The sequence below is a fragment of the Stegostoma tigrinum genome, chromosome 44, assembly GCF_030684315.1.
Source record: "Stegostoma tigrinum isolate sSteTig4 chromosome 44, sSteTig4.hap1, whole genome shotgun sequence".
Lineage (NCBI taxonomy): Eukaryota > Metazoa > Chordata > Chondrichthyes > Orectolobiformes > Stegostomatidae > Stegostoma > Stegostoma tigrinum.
Genome location: NC_081397.1, coordinates 3,144,629 through 3,166,909, shown reverse-complemented (window position 1 = coordinate 3,166,909; position 22,281 = coordinate 3,144,629). Strand labels below are relative to the sequence as shown.

General features: G+C 44.2%; 1 protein-coding gene and 2 pseudogenes across 4 annotated transcripts; 1 reads left to right on the top strand and 2 right to left on the bottom strand.

Moving 5' to 3' along the window:
* LOC132206921 (uncharacterized) overlaps positions 1-22,281 on the bottom strand; it is a 1,098,881-nt pseudogene that overhangs the window by 546,526 nt on the left and 530,074 nt on the right.
* LOC132206920 (uncharacterized) overlaps positions 1-22,281 on the top strand; it is a 172,324-nt pseudogene that overhangs the window by 2,969 nt on the left and 147,074 nt on the right.
* LOC132206925 (late histone H2B.L4-like) lies at positions 313-20,428 on the bottom strand. Of its 4 annotated transcripts, XM_059642028.1 has the most exons (6): positions 20,308-20,428; positions 19,517-19,598; positions 15,091-15,202; positions 12,165-12,253; positions 10,421-10,497; positions 313-2,347 (listed from the first exon to the last, which is right to left on the bottom strand). In XM_059642028.1, the coding sequence occupies exon 6, from the start codon at positions 2,334-2,336 to the stop codon at positions 1,956-1,958; it is 381 nt and encodes a 126-aa protein (XP_059498011.1). In that variant the 5' UTR covers positions 2,337-2,347; positions 10,421-10,497; positions 12,165-12,253; positions 15,091-15,202; positions 19,517-19,598; positions 20,308-20,428; the 3' UTR covers positions 313-1,955. The 4 variants fall into 4 exon arrangements, with proteins under 4 accessions (XP_059498011.1, XP_059498012.1, XP_059498014.1 ...); XM_059642029.1 differs by lacking the exon at positions 10,421-10,497; XM_059642031.1 differs by lacking the exon at positions 15,091-15,202.

Below are 22,281 nucleotides of genomic sequence, written 5' to 3'. Positions count from 1 at the left end.
ACCAATCCGGAGAGGGCCCGGGGAGGAGGCGGGAACATCCCGGCGCCAAATCATCAACCGCTTTCTTTCAAACTCGGAAAGCCCGCCAATATGTACAAAACTGGAAGAAGTTTTACAAAGAAGAATACGTTCATATTTCAGATAATTTACTTTTAGAATACACCTGTATACTTCACACAATCTCTCTCTGATTCCCAGGCCTCAGTGAATCGATGTGTTTCTGATTTTTTTTATACTTAAGAATGAGCAGACGGTAGAAAAAAGAGCCCGCCCGAAGTAAGTCTCTGCACAGATTTATTTTATTTCAGATCAGCATATAATGCCGATAATGGATATAATGATAAAAGTATCACACAACAATTTCTTTCCCGTTGAGCGCATTACTGCTTTAAACAACATTTTACAATCGCGCTCCCTACTGCACGAGATCAACAATATTTCTACTTTTGCGATGCCAGTCCGGCAGCTGTTCTGCTTTCATCTCGGTTCACTTTGAAATGTTCCCACCGACAGCAGAAAGCCTCATTTATCGCTTTCTGCAAAACTGGACAGAACCCGCGGGGAGATTTGAAAATAAAACAAAATTCCTCTGCGTGGAAACCGTAGGAAAATACCGGCGCCAAATCATCCACCGTTTTCTTTCCGATTTGAAAAGCCCGCCAACATGGGCAATACGAGGAAGACGCTTTACATGAATGCTTACGATTTAATTTCCTTTCAGATTACAAATTGATCCTTGACATAACCTCTCGTTCTCACTCAGTGAGTAACACCGACTTCGGGAAATTTTGTAATTATTGTGCTGGATCAGACTTCCCTGTTAATCTCGGTTCATTTTGAAAGCCTCTTCTCGAGAACAGCAAGCCCCACATACTGCATTCTGAAAATAAATTCGGAGAACTTCACGTCGAGATTTGGGAATTGAAACAAAACAGAAATCGCACGATACTACTCTTCGTGGGTCTCAAATTCGGGGTCATTTGCTTTCGTTACCACGGGAGAAATTTAGGGCTCATTACCCACAGCGACAAAACCCTCCAACATGTCCGAAATAGGAAAAAGAAGTTTTACAAAGAGGAATGAATAATTTAATTTTTCATCGAATTTAATTCATTTTTCATATTGCAAGTGGACCCTGAAATATTTAGGAAAAACTCACATAACCTTCTTGCCGGAGAGAGCGGTGAAACTTTAGTTTAAAGTGCCGTCCCTATTGTCCTTGATCAGACTTCAACCACAGTTTCACACTTGATATGGCAATCCAGCAGTTAATCTGGTTTTATCTCAGTTCAGTTTGAAAGCCCCTTATCGACAGCTGAGGGCCTCATTTGCAGTGCTCTGCAAACATCAGACGAAGTCTCAGTGGCGCTTTGAAAAGTTAATGAAAGAAAAGGACAAGTAAATTTCAAAATCTATTCGTGGGATTAGAACAGTTACTTTTCATTCCGGGTGAAACTCGTGTTTCATAACCCACGGGGCACTGCAGCTTTTGCGCTGATCAAGGGTTACAGAGTAACTGGAAAACATAGAAGGTGCAGAAAAAAATGACTCCGGGACGAAAAGTATGCTCTCTATACAGGCAGGGAAAACAGTCAGGGAACTACGCAACCGAGAATAAAGGGCAGAGGGTCAGGGATCACACGAATTTTTTTGAACAAAGTTTATTGAAAACGAAACACAAAGCTTAGGGACATAAATTATACAGACCCAGAATAAACCACAAAGTTAAAACCTAATTTCTTAAGAAGGGTCTCGCCCCGAAATGTCAACATTCCTGCTCCTCTGACGCTGCTCAGCTTGCTGTGTTCACCCAGGCCCACACCTTGTTGTCTCAGATTCTCTAGCATCGGCGATCCAAGTTAAAACGGTTCAGCTGTCTCAGTGCAATTGTGGGTGGCTCTTAAAAGAGCCGTTGGGTTTTGGATTGGTGTCTGCTTTCAGCACAGTGAGGTGTCTCACTTGGAGCTGGTGTACTTGGTCACCGCCTTTGTACCCTCCGACACGGCGTGCTTGGCCAGCTCCCCGGGCAGCAGCAGCCGCACGGCGGTCTGGATCTCCCGGGAGCTGATGGTGCTGCGCTTGTTGTAATGGGCCAGGCGGGAAGCCTCCCCTGCGATACGCTCGAAAATATCGTTGACGAACGAGTTCATGATGCTCATGGCCCTGGAGGAGATGCCGGTGTCGGGGTGAACCTGCTTCATCACTTTGTAGATGTAGATGGAGTAACTTTCTTTCCTGCGTCGGCTCCTTTTCTTGCCGCTTTTCCCCGGCGCCTTCTTGATGATTTTCTTCGCGCCTTTCTTGGAAGTTGCCTGCGATTTCTTCTCATCTGCCATAGCGACGGTCACTGTCAGACACAGAATAAGGGAAAGTGGGCGCGGAGCTCGCTTTTTATAGGCTGCTGGCGTCAGCAATGCTAATGAGGGATGGGGGAGGTCTTGTTCATGATTGGACAGTTTACAAGAATCTCAGAGGATGTGATTAGCTTTTCTGTGATTGGTTAGTGTGGGATACATCGGGGATCTGTCAGGATATGCAACGAAAAGTGAAACACAAGCCGAAATTTTGTACCCGGATCACTCTACATTTAACTCGTTATTGTCATTTATTGATATTTTAAACACAGTACCTGAGAGTTTTTAATTGCGACAATGTATTTATCTGCTCAAAGCAACCTTTCATGTATAACATATTATTTTGTTTCATCACTCTCTGTAGTTTCTGCATTACACTATAAGCAGTATTGTGTTCAGAGCTTGATGTTTAATGAGGGATAGTTTGTCGAATATCTGTCAGTCTCTGCGATATGAAAATGGGAGTGCAGTTATCCATCTGACGCTTTTCACGCAGTGTGGATGGTAATTACTCTCTCACAGTCTGTTCCTGTCATACTGTCATAAAGATATACAACACTCGTGGGTCCACCTCATCCATGGCAAACAGATATCCTAAATTAATCTAGTCCTATTTGCCAGCATTTGGCCCACATCACTCTAAGCCCTTCCTATTCATACACCCGCCCAGATGTCATTTAAATGTTGTAGCTGTTCTCAACTCCACCACTTCCTCTGGCAGTTCACTGCAATTCCACACCACACTCTGTGAGCAAACATTACCCACCTTAAATTCCTTTCACATCGTGATTTTCTCATCCAAAACCCATGCCCTCTCGTTTCGGACTCCTATCCCGTGTGCATAAGAACGTGACTATTCATGCTATCCATGCCCCTCTTAATTTTATATCTTCTACACAGTCACCACCCAGCCTCTGACACTCCATGGAAAACAAGCTGCAAAACAAGCCACAATAAGCCCTGTCTATTCAGTCTCTCCCTGAAACTCAAACTTTCAAACTGTGGCAACATCCTTTTAAACATGTTCCTGACTCATGCAAGTTTAACAACACCTTCCCTATTGCAAGGGGGCACCAGAACTGAATGCAGTATTTCAGAAGTAGTCTAACCAATCTTCTGTACAGTCACAACATCACCTCCCAATCCTCAATATACACTGAATGCCCTGACCAATAAAGGCAATTGTATCAAACACCTTCTTCACTGCCCTGTCTCCCTGGAATTCCACTTTCAAGACGCTATGAGCCTGCATTCCATGGCCACTTAGTTTGGCAACACTTCCCGAGAATTGACCATGAAGTGTGCAAGTCTTGCCCCGATTTTCTGTGACAAAATGTAGCACCTCACATTTGTCAAGATTAAACCCCAGCTGCCACTCCATAGCCCATTGGTCCTCTCGATCAAGGTCCTGTTGTAGTCTGAGGTCAGGCAGTCATGCAGCATGGACAAAGGCCCTTCAGCCCAAATTGGTTCATGCTGATCATGGTGCCCTCTCAGCTAATGACAACTGCCCACATTTGGTCCATATCCCTCTAAAACCTACCCTTTTTTTAATGCTGCAATTGCACCTGCCTCAACAACTTTCTCTGGCAGCTGATTCCACATGTGCACCACTCCGCAAGGTCCTTCTTAAATCCCTCTATTTTCTTGATAAACCTTCCGCACTTTCAAAACTACATCTTAATTTTGTATTATTGGAAAACATACGAATCATGCCTTGTACATTCACATCAAGGCCACTTATCACACAATCATCGAATCCCTACTGTGTGGAAATAGGCCCTTTGGCCCAACAAGTCCATGCTGACACTCCAAGCATCCCACCCAGATCCATCCTGCTATAACTCACCCAACACATGACTGAACACTACGGGAAAATTCCCATAGCCAACCAACCTAGCCTGCACATCTTTGAACTGTGGGAGGAAACCGGAGCACCCGGAGGAACATCATTCAGACACGGAGAGAATGTGCAAACTCCACACAGATAATCGCCTGAGGATGGAATTGAACCCAGATCCCCGGTGCTAGCCACTGAGACACCGAGGTGCCCAACAAAGGTCACAGCACAAACCCCTGTGGCACACCACGAGTCACAGGCCTCCAGTCCGAGAAACAAGCTTCAACCATCACACTCTGCTTTCTACCATCGAGCCATTTTTGAATCAAATTAGCTAGCTCTCCCTGGATCCCTTGCAACCTAACCTTCATTACTGGTCTGCGTGCAGGACCTTGTCAAAGGCCTTACTAAAGTCCACACAGACTGCATCTACTGCCCTCCCCTCATCTATTCACTTGGTTACTTCTTTGAAAAACTCAAAGATTTGTCACATGTGCCTTTCCGCACACAAATCCATGCCGACTATCCGTAATCATACCTTGAATATCCAAATGTTCATTGATCCTGTCACTCAGCATCCTTTCCAATAACTTGCTTACTGCTGGTGTTAGGCTCACTGGCTGGAAGTTCCCTGGCTTGTCTTTCCTCCCTTTCATAAACAATGTAACAACTTTAGCCACCCTCCAGTCTTCTGGAACCTCGCCAGTGGCTAAAAATGAAGCTAAAATCTCTGCAAAGGAAGGGCCTCTGCAATTTCTTTACTGGCTTCCCACAAAATCCGAGATGGACACTATCAGAACTCAGAAATTCATCCACCTTTGTATGATCTAAGGCTGCAAAGACACCCTTTCTGTTCATACAGATGCAGTCCAAAATATCTCTACTTCCTTCCTTTATTTCTAATAGGGATTATAGGGTGGCACAGTGGCTAGCACTGCAGCCTCACAGCACCAGGGACCCAGATTCGATTCCAGCCTCGGGCGACTGTCTGTATGGAGTTTACACATTCTCCCTGTGTCTGCGTGGGTTTCCGCCGGGTGCTCCGGTTTCCTCCCACAGCCCAAAGATGTGCAGGTTAGGTGGATCGGACATGCTAAATTGCCTGTACTGTTCAGGGGTGTGTGGGTTACAGGGGTATGGGTCTGGGTGGGAAGCTTGAAGGGGTGGTGTGGACTTGTTGAGCCGAGGCGCCTGTTTCCACACTGGAGGGAATTAATCTCATTTCCTTAGCATCCATGATTCTCTCCTCAGCAAACACTGAGGAGAAATATCCATTAAAAATCCTCCCCTTCTGCTGTGGCTCCACACATGGACCACCATCCTGATCTTAAAGAGGTCCTCCTCTCCGCAGCCAACCTTTTACTCTTATTATAACTAATGAGCCTCTGGGGATTATCTGTAACCTTTTCTGCCAGATCCATTTCATGACATCTTTTTGCTCTTCTGATTTCCCTCTTGTGTGCTTCTCCACTTTTTATAGTTATCTAGGGATTCACTTGAGCCTGATAGTTTAAACCCAATGTATGCCTTCTTCCCTTTCCTGACCAGATCTTCAATGTCGCTTGATATTTCAGGTCTTCTACCTCTGTCATTTCTGTTGTCCAAAAGTGTGACATTATTAGTCTGTACCTTTCAATGTGTGCTCTGTGAATGTGTGGGTGTAGTTCTCAATCCATGCCTGACAGTTTCTCCAAGAAAATGCATGAGTGTTGTTACTTGTACTACATGTCCATTCGGTAGTATCAATGTAAGAGTGCAGGCATTAGTCTGCACATGCCAATTTCTGCTCCGTCAATATGCGAGTTTAGTTTCTGTTAGGCAGATGTGAGAAGGTAGTTATCACACTGTACCTGGGAGACTTTGTTCTGTGACTATTGAGTTCAGTTGTCACACTGTACCTCCCAGTTTTTAGTTTGTGACAAAGAGAGTGTGGTTTTAAATCTGAGACTGTCAGTTTCTCCTAAGTGAGTTTGTTTGTACAATTATCAGTACATTCCTGCAAGATTCTGTTGCATGAATGTGTAATTGTAGTTATCATTCCATCCATATCAGTCTTTGCTGTGTGAAATTATGAGAGGATGTACTAATTTTTCCCCATCAGTCTTCTGTCTTGTGAAAACGGGTGTTTAGTTATCAATCTGTTTATTTTCATCCATGCTCTGCGAATGTTTGGCAGCAGTTATCAGTGTATCTCAGGAGCACAAAATCTGATGTTTCGGGCCTCGACCCTTCATCAGAGAGGGGGATGGGGAGAGGGAACTGGAATAAATAGGGAGAGAGGGGGAGACGGGCTGAAGATGGAGAGAAAAGAAGATAGGTAGAGAGGAGGGTATAGGTGGGGAGGTCGGGAGGGGATAGGTCAGTCCAGGGAAGATGGACAGGTCAAGGAGGCGGGATGACGTGATCGGTTGGAAATGGAGGTGCGGCTTGAGGTGGGAGGAAGGGATTGGTGAGAGGACGAACAGGTTAGGGAAGCAGACACAGGTTGGGCTGGTTTTGTGATGCAGTGGTGGGAGGGGAAGAACTGGGCTGGTTTTGGGATGCAGTAGGGGAAGGGGAGATTTTGAAGCTTGTGAAGTCCACGTTGATACTACTGGGCTGCAGGGTTCCCAAGCGGAATATGAGTTGCTGTTCCTGCAACCTTCGGGTGGCATCATTGTGGCAATGCAGGAGGCCCATGTCGTCTGAGGAATGGGAGGGGGAGCTGAAATGTTGCGCGACTGGGAGGTGCAGTTGTTTGTTGCAAACCGAGCGGAGGTGTTCTGCAAAGCAGTCCCCAAGCCTCCGCTTGGTTTCTCCAATGTAGAGCAAGCCACACTGGGTGCAATGGATACAATATACCACATTGGCAGATGTGCAGGTGAACATCTGTTTGATATGGAAGGTCATCCTGGGGCCTGGGATGGGGGTGAGGGAGGTGTGTGGGACAAGTGTAGCACTTCCTGCGGTTGCAGGGGAAGGTGTCTGCTGTGGTGTGGTTGGAGGGGAGTGTGGAGTGGACAAGGGAGTCGTGGAGAGAGTGATCTCTCCGGAAAGAGACAAGGGTGGGAATGGAAAAATGGCTTGGGTGGTGGGGACGGATTGTAGATGGCGGAAGAGTCGGAGGATGATATGTTGTATCCAGAGGTAGGTGGGCTGGTATGTGAGGATGAGGGGGATCCTCTGGGGTCACCCTACTGCATCCCAAAACCAGCCCAGTTCTTCCCCTCCCCCCACTGCATCCCAAAACCAGCCCAGCTTGTCTCTGCTTCCCTCACCTGTTCTTCCTCTCACCAATCCCTTCCTCCCACCTCAAGCCGCACCTCCATTTCCTACCTACCCCTCATCCCGCCTCCTTGACCTATCCATCTTCCCTGGACTGAACTACCCCTCCCCACCTCCCCACCTGTAGGCTCCTCTCTACCTATCTTGTTTTCTCTGCATCTTGGGTCCGCCTCCCCCTCTCTCCCTATTTATTCCAGTTCCCTCTCCCCATCCCCCCCTCTGATGAAGGGTCTCGGCCCGAAACGTCAGCTTTTGTGCTCCTGAGATGCTACTTGGCCTGCTGTGTTCATCCACCTCCACACTTTGTTGTCTTGGATTCTCCAGCATCTGCAGTTCCCATTATCACATCACTCTGTATCTGTCAGGTTCTGCTTGATGATTAAATTTCCAATCTATCCATGGCAGTTTCTGTGATAAGAATGTGAGGGTTTAGTTATCACTCTGTTTCTGCCAGGCTCTGTGATGTCAACGTCTGAACGCTGTTATCAGTTCTTTCACTGTCAGTTTCTGCGACTGTGTGTATGTGAGTGTGGTTGTCAATTTATACCTGCCATTTTCTGGTATGTGAATATGAGAGTTTGGATATTAAACAGCGCCTGCCAGCTTCTGATGTGTCAATATTTGAGTGCAGTTATCAATCTCTTCCTGTGATAACGGGAACTGCAGATGCTGGAGAATCCAAGACAACAAAGTGTGGAGCTGGATGAACACAGCAGGCCAAGCAGCGTCTCAGGAGCTGCTTGGCCTGCTGTGATTGTCCAGCTCCACACTTTGTTATCAATCTGTTCTTGACAGTCTCTGCTATGCAATAGGTGGGATTGAAGCTGTTTGTCATTGTCAGTATTTACGGTGTGAATGCGTGAGTGTAGTTATCTATCCGTACCTGTTTGTTGCACCTGACAAGATAACATGAATGCAGTTACCAGTCAATGAGAGTCAGTTTCTGCTATGTTAATACAGAAGTTAGTTATCAGTCTATGCCTGTGTGTTCCTGTTCTCTGAATGTATGACTGTGATTATCAGTCTCTAGCTCAAAGATTCCTCAATGTGAATACGTGAGTTTAGTTATGGATCTGTACACCGGACCTGAAATGTTAACTCTGTTTTCTCCCTCACAGATGCTGCTGGACCTGCTGAGCTTTTCCAGCAACTTTGTTTTTGTTCCTGATTTACAGCTTCCGCAGATAACAAGGCATGGGGGTGGATGAACACAGCAGGACAAACAGCATCTTAGGAGCATAATAGCTGACGTTTTCGGCCATGACCCTTCATCATAAAAAGGGGGAGGGGGAGAGGATTTTGAAATAAATAGGGAGAGAGAGGGAGGTGGACTGAAGATGGACAGAGGAGAAGATAGGTGGAGAGGAGAGTATGGGTAGGGAGGTAGGGAGGGGATAGGTCAGTCTGGGGAGGATGGACCGGTCAAGGGGGCAGGCTGAGGTTAGGAGGTAGGAAATGGAGGTGCGGCTTGACGTGGGAAGACGGGATAGGTGAGGGGAAGAACAGGTTATGCAGGTGGGGAAGAGCTGGGCTGGTTTGGGATGCAGCGGGGGGAAGGGAGATTTTGAAGCTGGTGAAATCCACATCGATACCTTGAGGCTGCAGGGTTCCCAAGCGGAATATGAGTTGCTGTTCCTGCAACCTACGGGTGGGATCATTATGACACTGCAGGATGCCCAGGATGGACATGTTGTCTGAGGAATGGGAGGGAGAGTTGAAATGGTTCGCGACTGGGAGCTGCAGTTGTTTATGGCGAACCAAGCGGAGGTGTTCTGCAAAGCAGTCCCCAAGGCTCCGCTTGGTTTCGCCAATGTAGAGAAAACCACACCGCGTACAGCGGATGCAGTCTACCACATTGGCGGATGTGCAGGGGAACATCTGCTTGATGTGGAAAGTCATCTTGGGGCGTAGGATTGGGGTTAGGGAGGAGGTGTGAGGGCAAGTGTAGCACTTCCTCCGGTTGCAGGGGAAGGTGCCCGGTGTGCTGGGGTTGGAGGGCAGTGTGGAGCGGACAAGGGAGTTGTGGAGAGAGTGGTCTCATCTGAAAGCAGACAAGGGTCGGGTAGTAAAAATGTCTTCGGTGGTCGGGTTGAATTGTAGACGGCACAAGTGTCGGAGGATGATGCATTGTATCCAGAGGTTGGTAGGGTGGGATGTGAGGACCAAGGGGGTTCTGTTTTGGCGGTTATTGCGGGGTCAGGGTGTGAGGGATGAGGCACGGGAAATGTGGAAGACACGGTTGAGGGCATTGCCGACCGCTGCGGGGGGAACATCCGCAGTTCTTTCGGTTTTTATATTGTCCGTTTATGCTGTGTGAAACACTGAGTGTGGGTATCTATGTGGGCCTTTCAGTTTCTGATTTGTGGATGTATGAGTGCAGATTTACTTTGTACCTGTCAGTTTCTGCTCTGTAAATGTGAGAGCGTAGTTGACAACCTCGTCCTCACAGTTTGTGCCGTGTGAATGAATGCAGTTATATATCTGTCTCTGCCACTTTCTGTTGTGTGAATGTGAGAGTGCAGGACTCAATCTGTACCACTCAGTTAATGCAAGTGGAATGAGGGATGTAGGTATCATGTACATGTCCGTGTTATCATCAACCTGTTCCTGTCAGTTTCTGCTATCCGGGTACCTGAGTATAGATGTCATTCTCTGTCAGTCAGTTTCTACTCAGTGAATATGTGTCTGAAATTATCAGTCTGTCCACGACACTGTTTTGCTGTGTGAATGTTTAGTTATCAATCGCTCTCCATCAATGTCAATTAGGAGAGCCTGAGAGTGTAGTTATTACATGTTTTAATACATTCTGATCAGATACTCAACTACAATAGCAATCATCCCAATATCTACTCATGGAGCTGCACCAAAACACTGTTCAAGTGAGCCACAACACACTGCAGCATCCAGAGCTGCGTAAAGCTGAGGAAGAACACGATACAGTGACTATAGAAACGAAGGTTACCTGAAAAGCATTGTCCTTCGACACCTGCACAACAGACGACAAATGGAGAACACAGCACGTCCAGAGACACTAGTCACCTGACCAAACATGAAAAACATATCAGAAATGAGCACCATATTGCCCCGAGCCAACAACCACAACTGACAGAACCAACGTTATTTGCACGATATCGTGCACAGATGCCAAAAGCAGTACAAAGGCCAAACTGGTAGGAAACTAGCCATCATGATTCGTAAACACAAACTAGCTACCAAGAGACATGGCCAACTATCACTCATCTCAATACGCATGGACAAAGAGGGACACCAATTTGACTGGGACAACTTAGTCATCTGAGGAAAAGCCAACCAAAGACATGCACGAGAATTCCTGGAGGCCTGACATTCAAACTGGAATGCCATTAACAAATGCGTAGAGCAGGATCCCATACACCAACCACTGAGAAACAAATCCAGAAGTGATGTCAGCCACCCCAGCAAACTGCAGCACATGTACAGCCAGCAGGACACAACAGCAACACATCACCAGAGGTGCACTGAAGGTATTATGTAGATGGTGACAAAATGTCTCTAAACAAGCAAGAAGCTTGTCGAGCAATTCAACAACAGCATAGTTATTAATCTGACCCCAACGGTTCATGCAATGCAAGTGTGACAGCAGCTATCATTGTGTAGCCTCCAGTTTCTGTAATTTGAATGTCACTGTTATCAATCTCTGAGTTTCTGCTTGGTGACCATGTGAGTGCAGTTATCAATAACGGCCTGTCAGCTTCTACTCTGTGAACATGAGAGTAGTTACCAAACTGTATCTGTCAGCTAATGCTTTGTGAAACTGGGAAGGCTGACTCCAGAATCTGCAGCTCTTGCTATCTCTAAAGTGGTCGTCAATCAGTTCCTATCAATTTCTTCTGTATGGATATGTGCATGTAGAGCAACCTGTACCTATCAGTACCTCATAATTTGCAAGTAAAGTTATCAATATGTACCTGTGGGAATCCACTTTGTGAATATTTGAGTATAGTTATCAAACTGTACCCGTCGGTATTTTTTAAATCTGTGGATATGCAGTTATAAAACTGTACCTGTCACTTTATGGTCTGTGAAATTGGGAGTTGTCATCAATATGTAGCTGCCAGTTTCTGCTGTGTGGATATGTGAAAGTAGTTATCGTTCAGTTGCTGTCAGTTTGCTATGTGAATGTGAGTGTTGTTTACTAACCTGTGTATCCCAGTTTCTATGATGTGAATGTGTGAATACCTTTATTAATCTTTAGCTGTCGGTTTCTGCAATGTCAATATGTGAGTCTCGTCATCCTTTTTCTTTTGTATGCATTTGCAATACAAATGAGTGAGGTTAGGCATCAATCCATACTGGTCATTTTCTACTTGTAAAAGTGGCTTAATTGTCAGCAGCCAGTAATATTCTTAGTGGAGGTGTGATTCATTATGTGATAATTGCTAGTAGAGTAATTTTACATCGATTTCATTCAGATACTGAGTGTATAACTTCAGTTCATCCATCTTCAAAAATAGTGTACAAGTCAATGGATGATGAATGCTGAAATTTGTTGGAACTGTGTATTTGGAATGGAGAGATAAGAAAAATAAAGTTTAATTTCTCCAACGTTGTTCTCCTGTTGGAAAAATTTGAACATATCTGTTGGAAATTAAGCTCACTGTGTGTCTGACTCAATCTGCTCTGTGACTGCGGAAAGGATGTTCTCTGCTCTGACAGTGGGAACATACCTGCTGTTTATCAGAAGGATCTGGTCACACTTGCCTCTGCACTGAAGAAATCTTACTTTGTCTTGGTCATTCAAGTGTTTTCTTTTTTTCTGCGGGAAGACAGAAGAGATAGTTCGGGTAAAGCAACATCAATTGGGTTTGACAATGTTTAACTGATCAACACAACATTTCATTAATAATCATTTGGATATACTAATATTACTAGGAATTCTGACATAACTATGGGTTTGATCCAATCTTGCCCAAGCTGCTCCTTGTCTGATCATTTCTAAAAACTTCAACACCATTTGAATGAGCTCCTGAAAGTAAATGATACCTGTACAGCTCCATGACTGGAACGGCCCAGTGGAAGCTTGTCAGTGGATGCGAGTTTAGTTATTGATCTATTCATGTCAGTTGCTACTTGGTGAATGTGTGAGTGTAGTTATCAATGTGTCCCTCGAGGTCTTTGGTAATTATTCATGTATTACACAACAGAGGCTGACAGGGACAGAATGGTCAGGAACTATTGATCCATTTAAATTATGCAGCACAGAAGGTGGCCATTTGGCTCATTATATCCATGCTGACCCAAACACCCCAAAATGGCCATCATAAAATCCGATCTTCTTGCATACATCCCATAGCCCTGCAGCTTGCAGACTTAATGTGGAGGTCCAGGTATGTTCTTACAAGAGTTGAGAATCTCTGCTATCAGCAACTCAGGCAGCGTATTTGAGATAAGCACCCTCTCATAAAAATGGTTTTCCTCCCATCATCTCTCATCGTCCTGCCACTTCACTTAATCCACACCCAATGGTTTTTAAACTCTATGCCAAGGGAAACAGATTCCCCCTGTCGACTCTATCTCTGCCCATCCCAATTGCCTGAATCATGGCACTCCCAGCTTTCACTGTTCAAAATAATACAGCTCCAACCTCTGCAATCACTCCTCATAGCTATAACTCTCCAGCCCTGGCAACATTCCAGTAAATCTTCTCTGCAATATATCCAGAGCAATAACATTTTCCTGTAATGTGGTGACCATCGCGGCGCACAATACATCAGTTCCAGCCTCACCAGTGTCTTAAATACTTTCATCGTTATAGCCCTACTTTTGTGTTGTATACCTCTGCCAAAAAAGGACAGCATTCTATATACCTAGTTTCACAATCTTATCCACCTGTACTGCTATTTTCATACTCCATTTCACTTGCACACCAAACCACTCACTTTATGTACTATTTCCACACCACCTCATGTATTCCTATTTTGTGTCCTTGCACCTCCTGAAATGCATTACCTCACATTTATCAGAGTTGAACTCCATATGCCACTCATCTGCCCCTTCCACTAAAACTTCTATATCATTTTGGAGCTGACAGCTATCCTCTGCACTATCAGTACACTGTTAAATTTTTGTGCTGGCTGAAAATTTCCCAATTGTATCCCCATGTTCAAGTCCAAGTTGTGATCACATAAAACAAACGGCAGATGTCCCAACACTGAGCTATGAGAAACACCACTTCAAACAGCTTTCGGTTTACAAGGGCAGCCATTGACCATTTGATTCCTGTTGCAAAGCAAACTTTGCTTCCAATTTAGCACATTGCTCTGTATCCCAAAAGCCTTTCCATTTCTGATTCATCTGCTGCATGGTACTTTATCAAATGTCTTACTAAAATCCCTGTAGTTAACGTGCATTACACTATCCTCACACATTCACGTGGCATTCACTGACAGGTATTGATTGATAACTAAAATCACACATCCACGTTGTGAAAACTGACAGGGACTGATTGAAAAATACAATTGCACCTTCACACAGCAATCAGTGTCTATTTGTGTTATACAGATGTGAGTTTTGTAATTAATCTGTTGATAATGATGTGTGAACATGCAACGTGAATATTTGAGTGCAAATTTCCATCTGTATCTGTCCACGTCTGCTCTGGGAACCTGAGAATGTAGTTATTCATCTGCAACTATCAGTTTTTGTGATGTGAATATATAAATGTAGTTATGAATTTGTAATGCTTTCCTCTCCATGAATACGAGAATACAGTTATCTATTTCTACCTATCATTCTTGGCCATGTGCATATACGGACATTGTTATCAATCTGTCCCTGTCATTACCTGCAGTGTGAATGTTGAAGTGCAGTTGTAAACCTTTTCCAATCAGTTTCTATGATTTGAATATGGAAATATAATTGTTATTTCCCCCTATCAGATTCTACTCTGTGAATATAACTGCCTTGTTATGCCATTTTATGCCTCATGCGGCTTGGGAGTGTTACTGTGAGTTTCTTCTGATCAGTTTCTGCTTTGTGAATATGAGAGTGCAGAAATATTGTCAAAGTACATCTGGGAAACAGACCTTTGGTCCAACAGTCCATGCCGACCAGAGGTATCAATTTCATTCCTTTCCTTTCAGCATCTGTTTGTTGTATGAGAGGGAGATTTCTCATGAGGTGCCAATCTGAATTAAAGATGGGTATTGGGCTAAGTGACACTGTCCTTTTCCAAATGTCTGCTTGTGTTTCCAGCTCTGCATGTATGATTGGATTCCCTTTATGAGGTGTATTATAAATTATTATATCATTATAACACTAATTTATAATACATTAATCACATAGAGAGTGTGGGCATTCTTCTGAAATAGTCAGTCTCCCACTCAGATTATAAGCGTGGTTACTGCTGGTTTTCAGCAGCATCGGCTGACAGTCAGCATGGGATCGATTCAGTCTCTGGCATTGTGTGTCAATGTATTCCTCATGCGTTGTCTTCATATTTCACATGGGTAACGAGGGGTAATGTTGCATTGAACAAGTTACTTGTAGGAACTGCTGACATTCTTCTATTGTTCAAATCTCTGCTGCTCAACATGAATGAGATTTTACCCAATGCCAAATAATCAGATCATGTAAATTAAACTGTTTTAATACCTTTGTCAGTCTCCGACTCTGTGGATACAGTTTGGTCACTGTCCGGTTTATGATAGTAAGTTTCGTTCGGGATTGGTCAGTCACTCAAAAACTGAATGTGTATTTATTCCTCCTGTAACAAGATCATGAGATCAGCGTTTCTTCAATCTATTTCCAATGAACTCCAGTTATCTGTATCTGTTCACGACCCCATTTGCTTTCTTCTTTGGTCCATTTAACAACATCTTTATGCAGTACTTCTGCACGAGATGGGAGCTGCTTTTTCATTTGTACCTCTTTGGAAGCAAATTAAATTGCAATGTTTATTTCATTTTAAACTTGGCCTACTATATATTTCCTTTAGTTTCAACAAAGGAAATTGACGCACTAGTTACGTGTCCAAATCAAAGGCATGGTGTGATATTTGGAAGCATATTTAATCTGGATTTCAATTTACTTCTTCAGCTGTTTCAGTAGAATTCATCATTGATCATGCAATCGATTCAGTATTTTCTGATGTAGTGAACATGACGAATTTACTTTATGCCAAGCTTATACCTCATACTTAATCCTCAAGGAAAGTATTCACATACTGGGATTGAAGTACTTCGCTCTTACCCTGTCCTATTAATGCGTAATGAAAGGGGAGCTTTCCCACCCATGTGATATTTAAGAGAAATGGCATTTTCTTTTGTTTTTGCCTGGGTATCTACTAACCTGGCAGCATCTCCACGCTTTCTAAGTTATTCTGTACCGACGGTGTATTGGCACAAGAGCTGCTGTTATGAAACAAGACAGACAGATACACTCAATTGATCCTATTTCTATCTTCCTGTATTGCGTTACTGAGCAGATTAAGTATTTCTTGCAAAGTGGAGAGCCAATTACCACCATGGCAGAGGACAGAGTTTTCGGTTCATTTCTTCTTTCGCAAATGTGAAACAGCCTATATTCTTCAGTTGTTTGTGCCTCCAGCATTTATAAGCAAGTGAAAATGCAAGGCATTGCAACTGAAATGAGTCTGTGCCTTTCTGTAGAGTTGAGGACAGAGAAGCAATGGACCTTTGCCAAGGATACATTGCAGAGTCTAACTGCTGTGGTGATATCAAAGGATATTTTCAGGATGAGATTAATATTATTCAACATTGCATAGTGACACAAGTCTTGGAATGCTGCTAAAGTAAAGATGTTAATTTAGGATGTTATTGCCAAAGAGGAAGTGCAATGAACAAATCAACTGCATTGCAGCTGACTGACCACAATGTTTGTTGTGCAGGAAAGAAAATTAGCCTTCTTACTTGGATTTTGTTTTACGGCGCGGACATTAACATGCTCGGTGTTGAACTTTTGTTTTCTGTCATTCACTGGGCACAACTGGAACCATCAAACTGAATTTACTGAAGAATAAACACTGTTGAACAATGTTTGCAAAATATAAGTGAGGGCGGTTCTATTGTGATCTTGCTTGTTTGAAAAAAACGGCATGAAGCTTTCTTGTGTTTTATGTAAAAATTCAGGTGGATTGTCAAGAGGAACAGAGCTATTTGAACAAATTTTAAGCTAATTTGAAAACAAAAGGTCTCTGATTATAAAGTCCTCTTGCTTAACATAGAATAAAAAAAATTTGATCATGCTTGGTGAAGAAATTGACAACTGATAAAGGTGAGGATGATACTTCCTCTGCCAACATGACACATTTATGGAATTTGATTACTGGCTGAATTGATGTAGAATTGTCGGCTGGTTGTTTCTGAACAGTGCAGATTCAGTGAGAGAAAGGACTGTTTCCTGTGCTGCAGACGTCTATGAATTTGTGTGTGAGAGTGGTAATCATCGCTTCGTACTTGTCGGTAGCTGTCACGTGAAGATATGAGCGTAATCATCAAACTGTCCCTCTCAGTTTCTGCTGTGAAATATGTGAGTTTCGTTATCAACCTATATCCATCAATTCCTCTTGCGTGAATGTCAAAGTGTTACAAATATGTCCCTGTCAAATTTGTCTGTGAATACGCAAATGTAGTTATCAATCTACATATGCTTATGCTCTTGCTGTCCTGTCATGTATGCATGTATTTATCAGCCTGTACCTGTCAGTTTTTGTAGTCTGAATGTGTGTGTAATTATCTTTCTGTCCCTGTCATTTTCTGATATGTGAATATGAGTATGCCGTTATCAATACGTGCCTGTCAGTTTCTTCTCTCTGGCTGTGCAAGTGTATTTAACCATTTGGCCCTGTCAGATCCTGTCCTGTAAATCTGAGAGATGAGTTTTTAGGCTATGCCTGACATTATCTGGTTTGTGAATGCATTTATCATTCTCTCCCTGTATAATTTCTGGGGTAGGGTTTCTGTCTTTTATTTCGGCTTGCTCTGTCTCTGGTCTGGATACATATAGAGTTTAATGTTCATTTGTTGTTGCAAGCTCACTGTATGAGACATACTTAATTGTACAGTCAACAATCTAGGTTATCTGCTTGAGTGTAGGTTATTCTCTGTATCATTTCAGGTCACTACTTGATTTCCTTCTGGTCCATTTAATAGCAAAGTTTATATTCATTGGAAGTGTATCAGATGGTTTTCACTATTCAGTTTGTAGTTTTATGCAAACAAATGCAATGACAATATCAATTTCAATTTCAATCTGAAAGTTATCCTGATATGCAATTTCTCCAGTTTGTACAAAAGGAAATGATACTTTAATTATCTCTAAGTCGATGAGATGGTGACACAGAGAGGTGAAATTAATCTCATGTTCGATATATTTCTTGGACTACTTCTTGGGAATTCAGTGTGTCAAAGAACAAAAAAAAACATTTCAGCAGAGGAACAGGCTCTTTGGCCCTCCAAGCCTGTGCTGATCCATATCCCCTATCTCAACCTGTCACCTATTTTCCAAGGATCTGTATCCCTCTGCTCCCTGTCCAGTCACCTATCTGTCTACATACATACTAAGGGACACTATAACGCACGCCTCTACCACCTCCGCTGGCAACGCATTCCAGGCACCCAAAGCCTTCTGTGTAAAGAATTTTCCATGCATATCATCCTTAAACTTTTGCCCCTCACCTTGAAATCATGAAGCGTAGTCAGAGAGTTCCACACTCTTGGAAAAAGCTTCTTGCTATCCACCCCGTCAATTCATCTCATGACTGTGTAGGCCTCAATCAAGTTCCCCCTCAACCTCCATCTTTCCAATATAAATAATCCTAATCTACTCAAACTCTCTTCATAGCTAGCACCCTCCATACCAGGCAACATCCTGGTGAACCTCCTCTGCACCTTCTCCAAAGCATCAACATTCTTTTGGTAATGTGGTGACCTGAACCAAAAACAATATTCCAAATGTGTTCAAATCAAAGCCCTATACAACTGTAACATGACCTGCCAACTCTTGCACTAAATGACACATCTGATGAAGGAAAGAATGCACTATGTCTTCTTGACCACTCTATCGACATGCGTTGCCACCTTCAGGGTGCAATGGACCTGAACACCCAGATCTCTCTGGGCATCAACTTTTGCTGGGGCTTTGCCATTTACCACATAATTCGCTCTTGAAGTGGATCTTTCAAAATGCATCACCTCGCATTTGCCTGAACTGAACTCCACAAAATTTGTCCTTTTTTTCCCCAAATACAGTGAATGAGTGATATTGACATTATGAACACGGGAGTGCATGTCCACACGAGGATTGAAGTATTTAGCTCACATTCTTTTCTATTTGTCACTTATCATGAAAGGCTAGCTCTCTGACCTGAAATCCGTGAGTGGAAATCATCTTCATTGTTACACTGTGAGGTTTGCAATATACATGATCTTCATGGCTGTTAGATGGTGTGACACATGTGATGGGGATAGTGTATATATTTACAACTCAGTGGAGTGCGTGTGTGCCAGAAAGTGTGTGCGTACACTCTGCTGGCATTCTACGTCAGGCTTTGGGACAGGATGTGCATTTGGAAGGCACATTAATTAACTGTTCTGGCTGAGCCTGGGACATGTATTTGACAAAAGATGAATGCTGTCCTGCTCAGTTACTGATGATAACGTCAATGTTTTCTTCCATATCTGTCCTCATTATCTGCTATATGTTTGGTTGGTGTAACTATGTGACAGCATGAAAGATTTCTTCACCTTGACAGTAAATTTGAAAACATGCTTACTAAATGTAGGTTTACTGCCATTCTTTTGTGTCTATTTCAGATGAAAATTCAGTCTATTCACTTTCAAAAATGCCATAAATGCCAATAGGCTACAAATGATCTTTTTTGAAGCAGGGTGGTGTATTGAGAAAACAGAGGGGGAAAAAAAAACTATTTTTATTTTGTTGTTTGTGCTTGACTGTTGGCTTGCACGCATGTCACCAGAAATTGAGTTTAATGTGTCTCTGACTCAATTTGCTCTGTGCCTGTGGAAAGGATGTTCTCTGCTTGGACATGGTAACATACCTGTTGGTTGTTCAAAGCAGCTGGTCACCCTTGGCTTCGTACCAAGCACACATAACATTGTCTTGTTCCTGCAAGCGTTTTCCTGGGGGAAGACAGCAGAGTTTACTCCTGTAAATCAATATCAATTAAGTTTTAAAATGTCAAAAAGATTACTGTAATACTCAGGTAATAATTATTAGGATGTTTCTTTTCTTTAACTTCTTCTGAAGAACGGTGCTCCAAAAGCCTGTCATTTCAAAAGAACCTGAGAGATGATGACAGTGTCATGAGACATCTACCTTTTCTTTAAAGTCATCAATTCAAATGCAGGTCTGATTCGATTTTAACTTTCAGCTGCGCCTTGTCTGAGGATTTTTTAAAAAATATATCTGCTTCGATAGCAATTGGGTAAAATCTAGAAATGGAACGATAATTGTACAGCTCCACGTAAGGTGCTACCCAGAGCCACTGCAATGTCTGCGCAGCTCATGTTACCAAATCCCAATGCACTGACTGTAGAATATATTGACTCTAATCCATGTCCTTTACAGGGTTCTTATATTTCCAGTCTTGTCTGTGTTTCGACTTTGACAGCACAATGTCAACAAACAGCATGAAACAGAAGCCAAACAAGGAATTTCCATCAGTGGTTGGGGATTTGAAAACCACAAGACTGACCCCCAGCAGCTTCTTGCCGCTGTGTCTCCCTCAGCAGGCCCACACACAGCCCGAGAAAGGCCTCTCTCTCCCCGCCCCCAGGATGCTCTCTCTCCAAGTTCCGGGACCAGTTCCTGCCCCGTTCGGCCACTTACCAACAGCCCCCGGTTCTCCCTGAACTGAGCCCGAATCAATGCCGGTCTCGGAGCCCCCATCTGTGTCCCAGACTCACATCTCGATGCGCTGCCGGAAGGAGCCTGCTGCTCCCTCGCTTCCCTGAGCGCTGGTCTCTCCATTGCGGTCTGTTTCAAACAAACCTCTTCCACTCACTGAGTAAATGCCCCTCAATGGCAGCGCAGGGGGAGGGCCTCACGCATGCGCTCCTCTCAACAGCCAAAAGCACCTCTTTTTCGGGGGGAATATCGCGCATGCGCTACTTTTCCAAGTAATTCCCAGAAACAGTGATCAATTGATCATTTCCCCAATTCACTTTACACCCAGTTTCAGCAAAGCAACTGGGGGCTGTGGGGGAAAGAGCAGAGACCGTTTGTATATAATGACTTTTCTTTCCCACGATTCAATACCAATTCGCAAAAAAAAGAGCCTGAAACAGAAGCTGAACGATGAGTTTCGATCGTTTCCCGGACCATGTTAATAACTCCCTCCCTCCGGCTCTCACAATCTGGTGGGCAAGTGGAGTAGCTAACGGCCATTCGGCCCGTTAGATGTGCTCCCTAATTCAAAACATCACGCCTAATCTTATGATAACAAAGTGTGGGGCTGAATGGGCACAGCTGACAAGCAGCATCTTAGGAACACAAAAAGCTGGCGTTTCGGGCCGAGGCGCTTCAACAGAAAAGCGGAGGGGGAGAGGATTTTGAAATAAATACGGAGAGAGGGGGAGGCGGACCGAAGGTGGACAGAGGAGAAGATAGGTGCAGAGGAGAGTATGGGTTGGGAGGTAGGGAAGGGATAGGTCAGTCCGGGGAGGACGGACAGGTCAAGTGGGCGGGACGAGGTTAGCAGGTCCGAAACGGAGGTGCAGCTTGAGGTGGGAGGAGGGGATAGGTGAGAGGAAGAACAGGTTAGGCAGGCTGGTACGAGCTGCGCTTGTTTTTAGATGCAGTGGGGCGAGCGGAGATTTTGAAGCTGGTAAAATCCACATTGATGCTATTGGGCTGCAGGGTTCCGCAGCGGAATATGAATTGATGTTCATGCAACCTACCGGTGGCATCATTATGGCACTGCAAGATGCCCAGGATGGTCATGTCGTCTGAGGAATGGGCCCAAGCTATGCCTGCCTCTTTGTGGCTTATGTGGAACAGTCCCTCTTCCGCACCGACACTGGCCCCAAACCCCACCTCTTCTTCCGTCACATTGATGAATGTATCGGCGCTGCCTCATGCTCCCAAGAGGAGCTCAAACAGTCCATCCATTTCACCAACATCTTCCATCCCAACCTCAAGTTCACCTGGACCATCTCCAACACATCCCTTACCTTCCTGGACCTTTCTGTCTCCATCTCAGGCGACCACCTATAACCGATGTCCATTTCAAGCCCACCGACTCACACAGCTACCAGGTATACACCTCCTTCCACCCACCTTCCTGCAAAAATTCCATCCCCTATTCCCAATTCCTTTGCCTCTGCCGCATCTGTTCCCAGGATGAGGCAATCCACTCCTGCACATCCCAGATGTCCTCGTTCTTCAAGGGCCGCAACATCACCCCCGCAGCGATCGAGAACACCGTCGACCGTGTCTCCCTCATTTTCCGAACCTCATCCCTCACACCACGCCGTCGCAATAATTGCCCCAAGCGAATCCCAAAGTCCTCTGGCTTTCTGTAAGAAGGCAACAAGTTGTGGTTGATGGAAAACATTCAGCCTGGAATCCGGTCACTAGTGTTGCGCCTCAAGGATCTGTTTTGGGACCACTGCTGTTTGTCATTTTTATTAATGACTTGGATGCAGTCATTGGTGGATGGGTAGTAAGTTTGCAGATGACTCTGAAGTCGGTGGAGTGGTGGAGAGTGTGGAAGAATGTTGCAGGTTGCAGGGAGACTTGGATGAACTGCAGAATTGGGCCAAAAGTTGGCAAATGGAGTTTAATATGGATAAATGTGAGGTG

Bases quoted from the DNA above. Each gene is read 5' to 3' on its own strand.
- LOC132206925 (XM_059642028.1), bottom strand. From the start codon at position 2,336: ATGGCAGATGAGAAGAAATCGCAGGCAACTTCCAAGAAAGGCGCGAAG.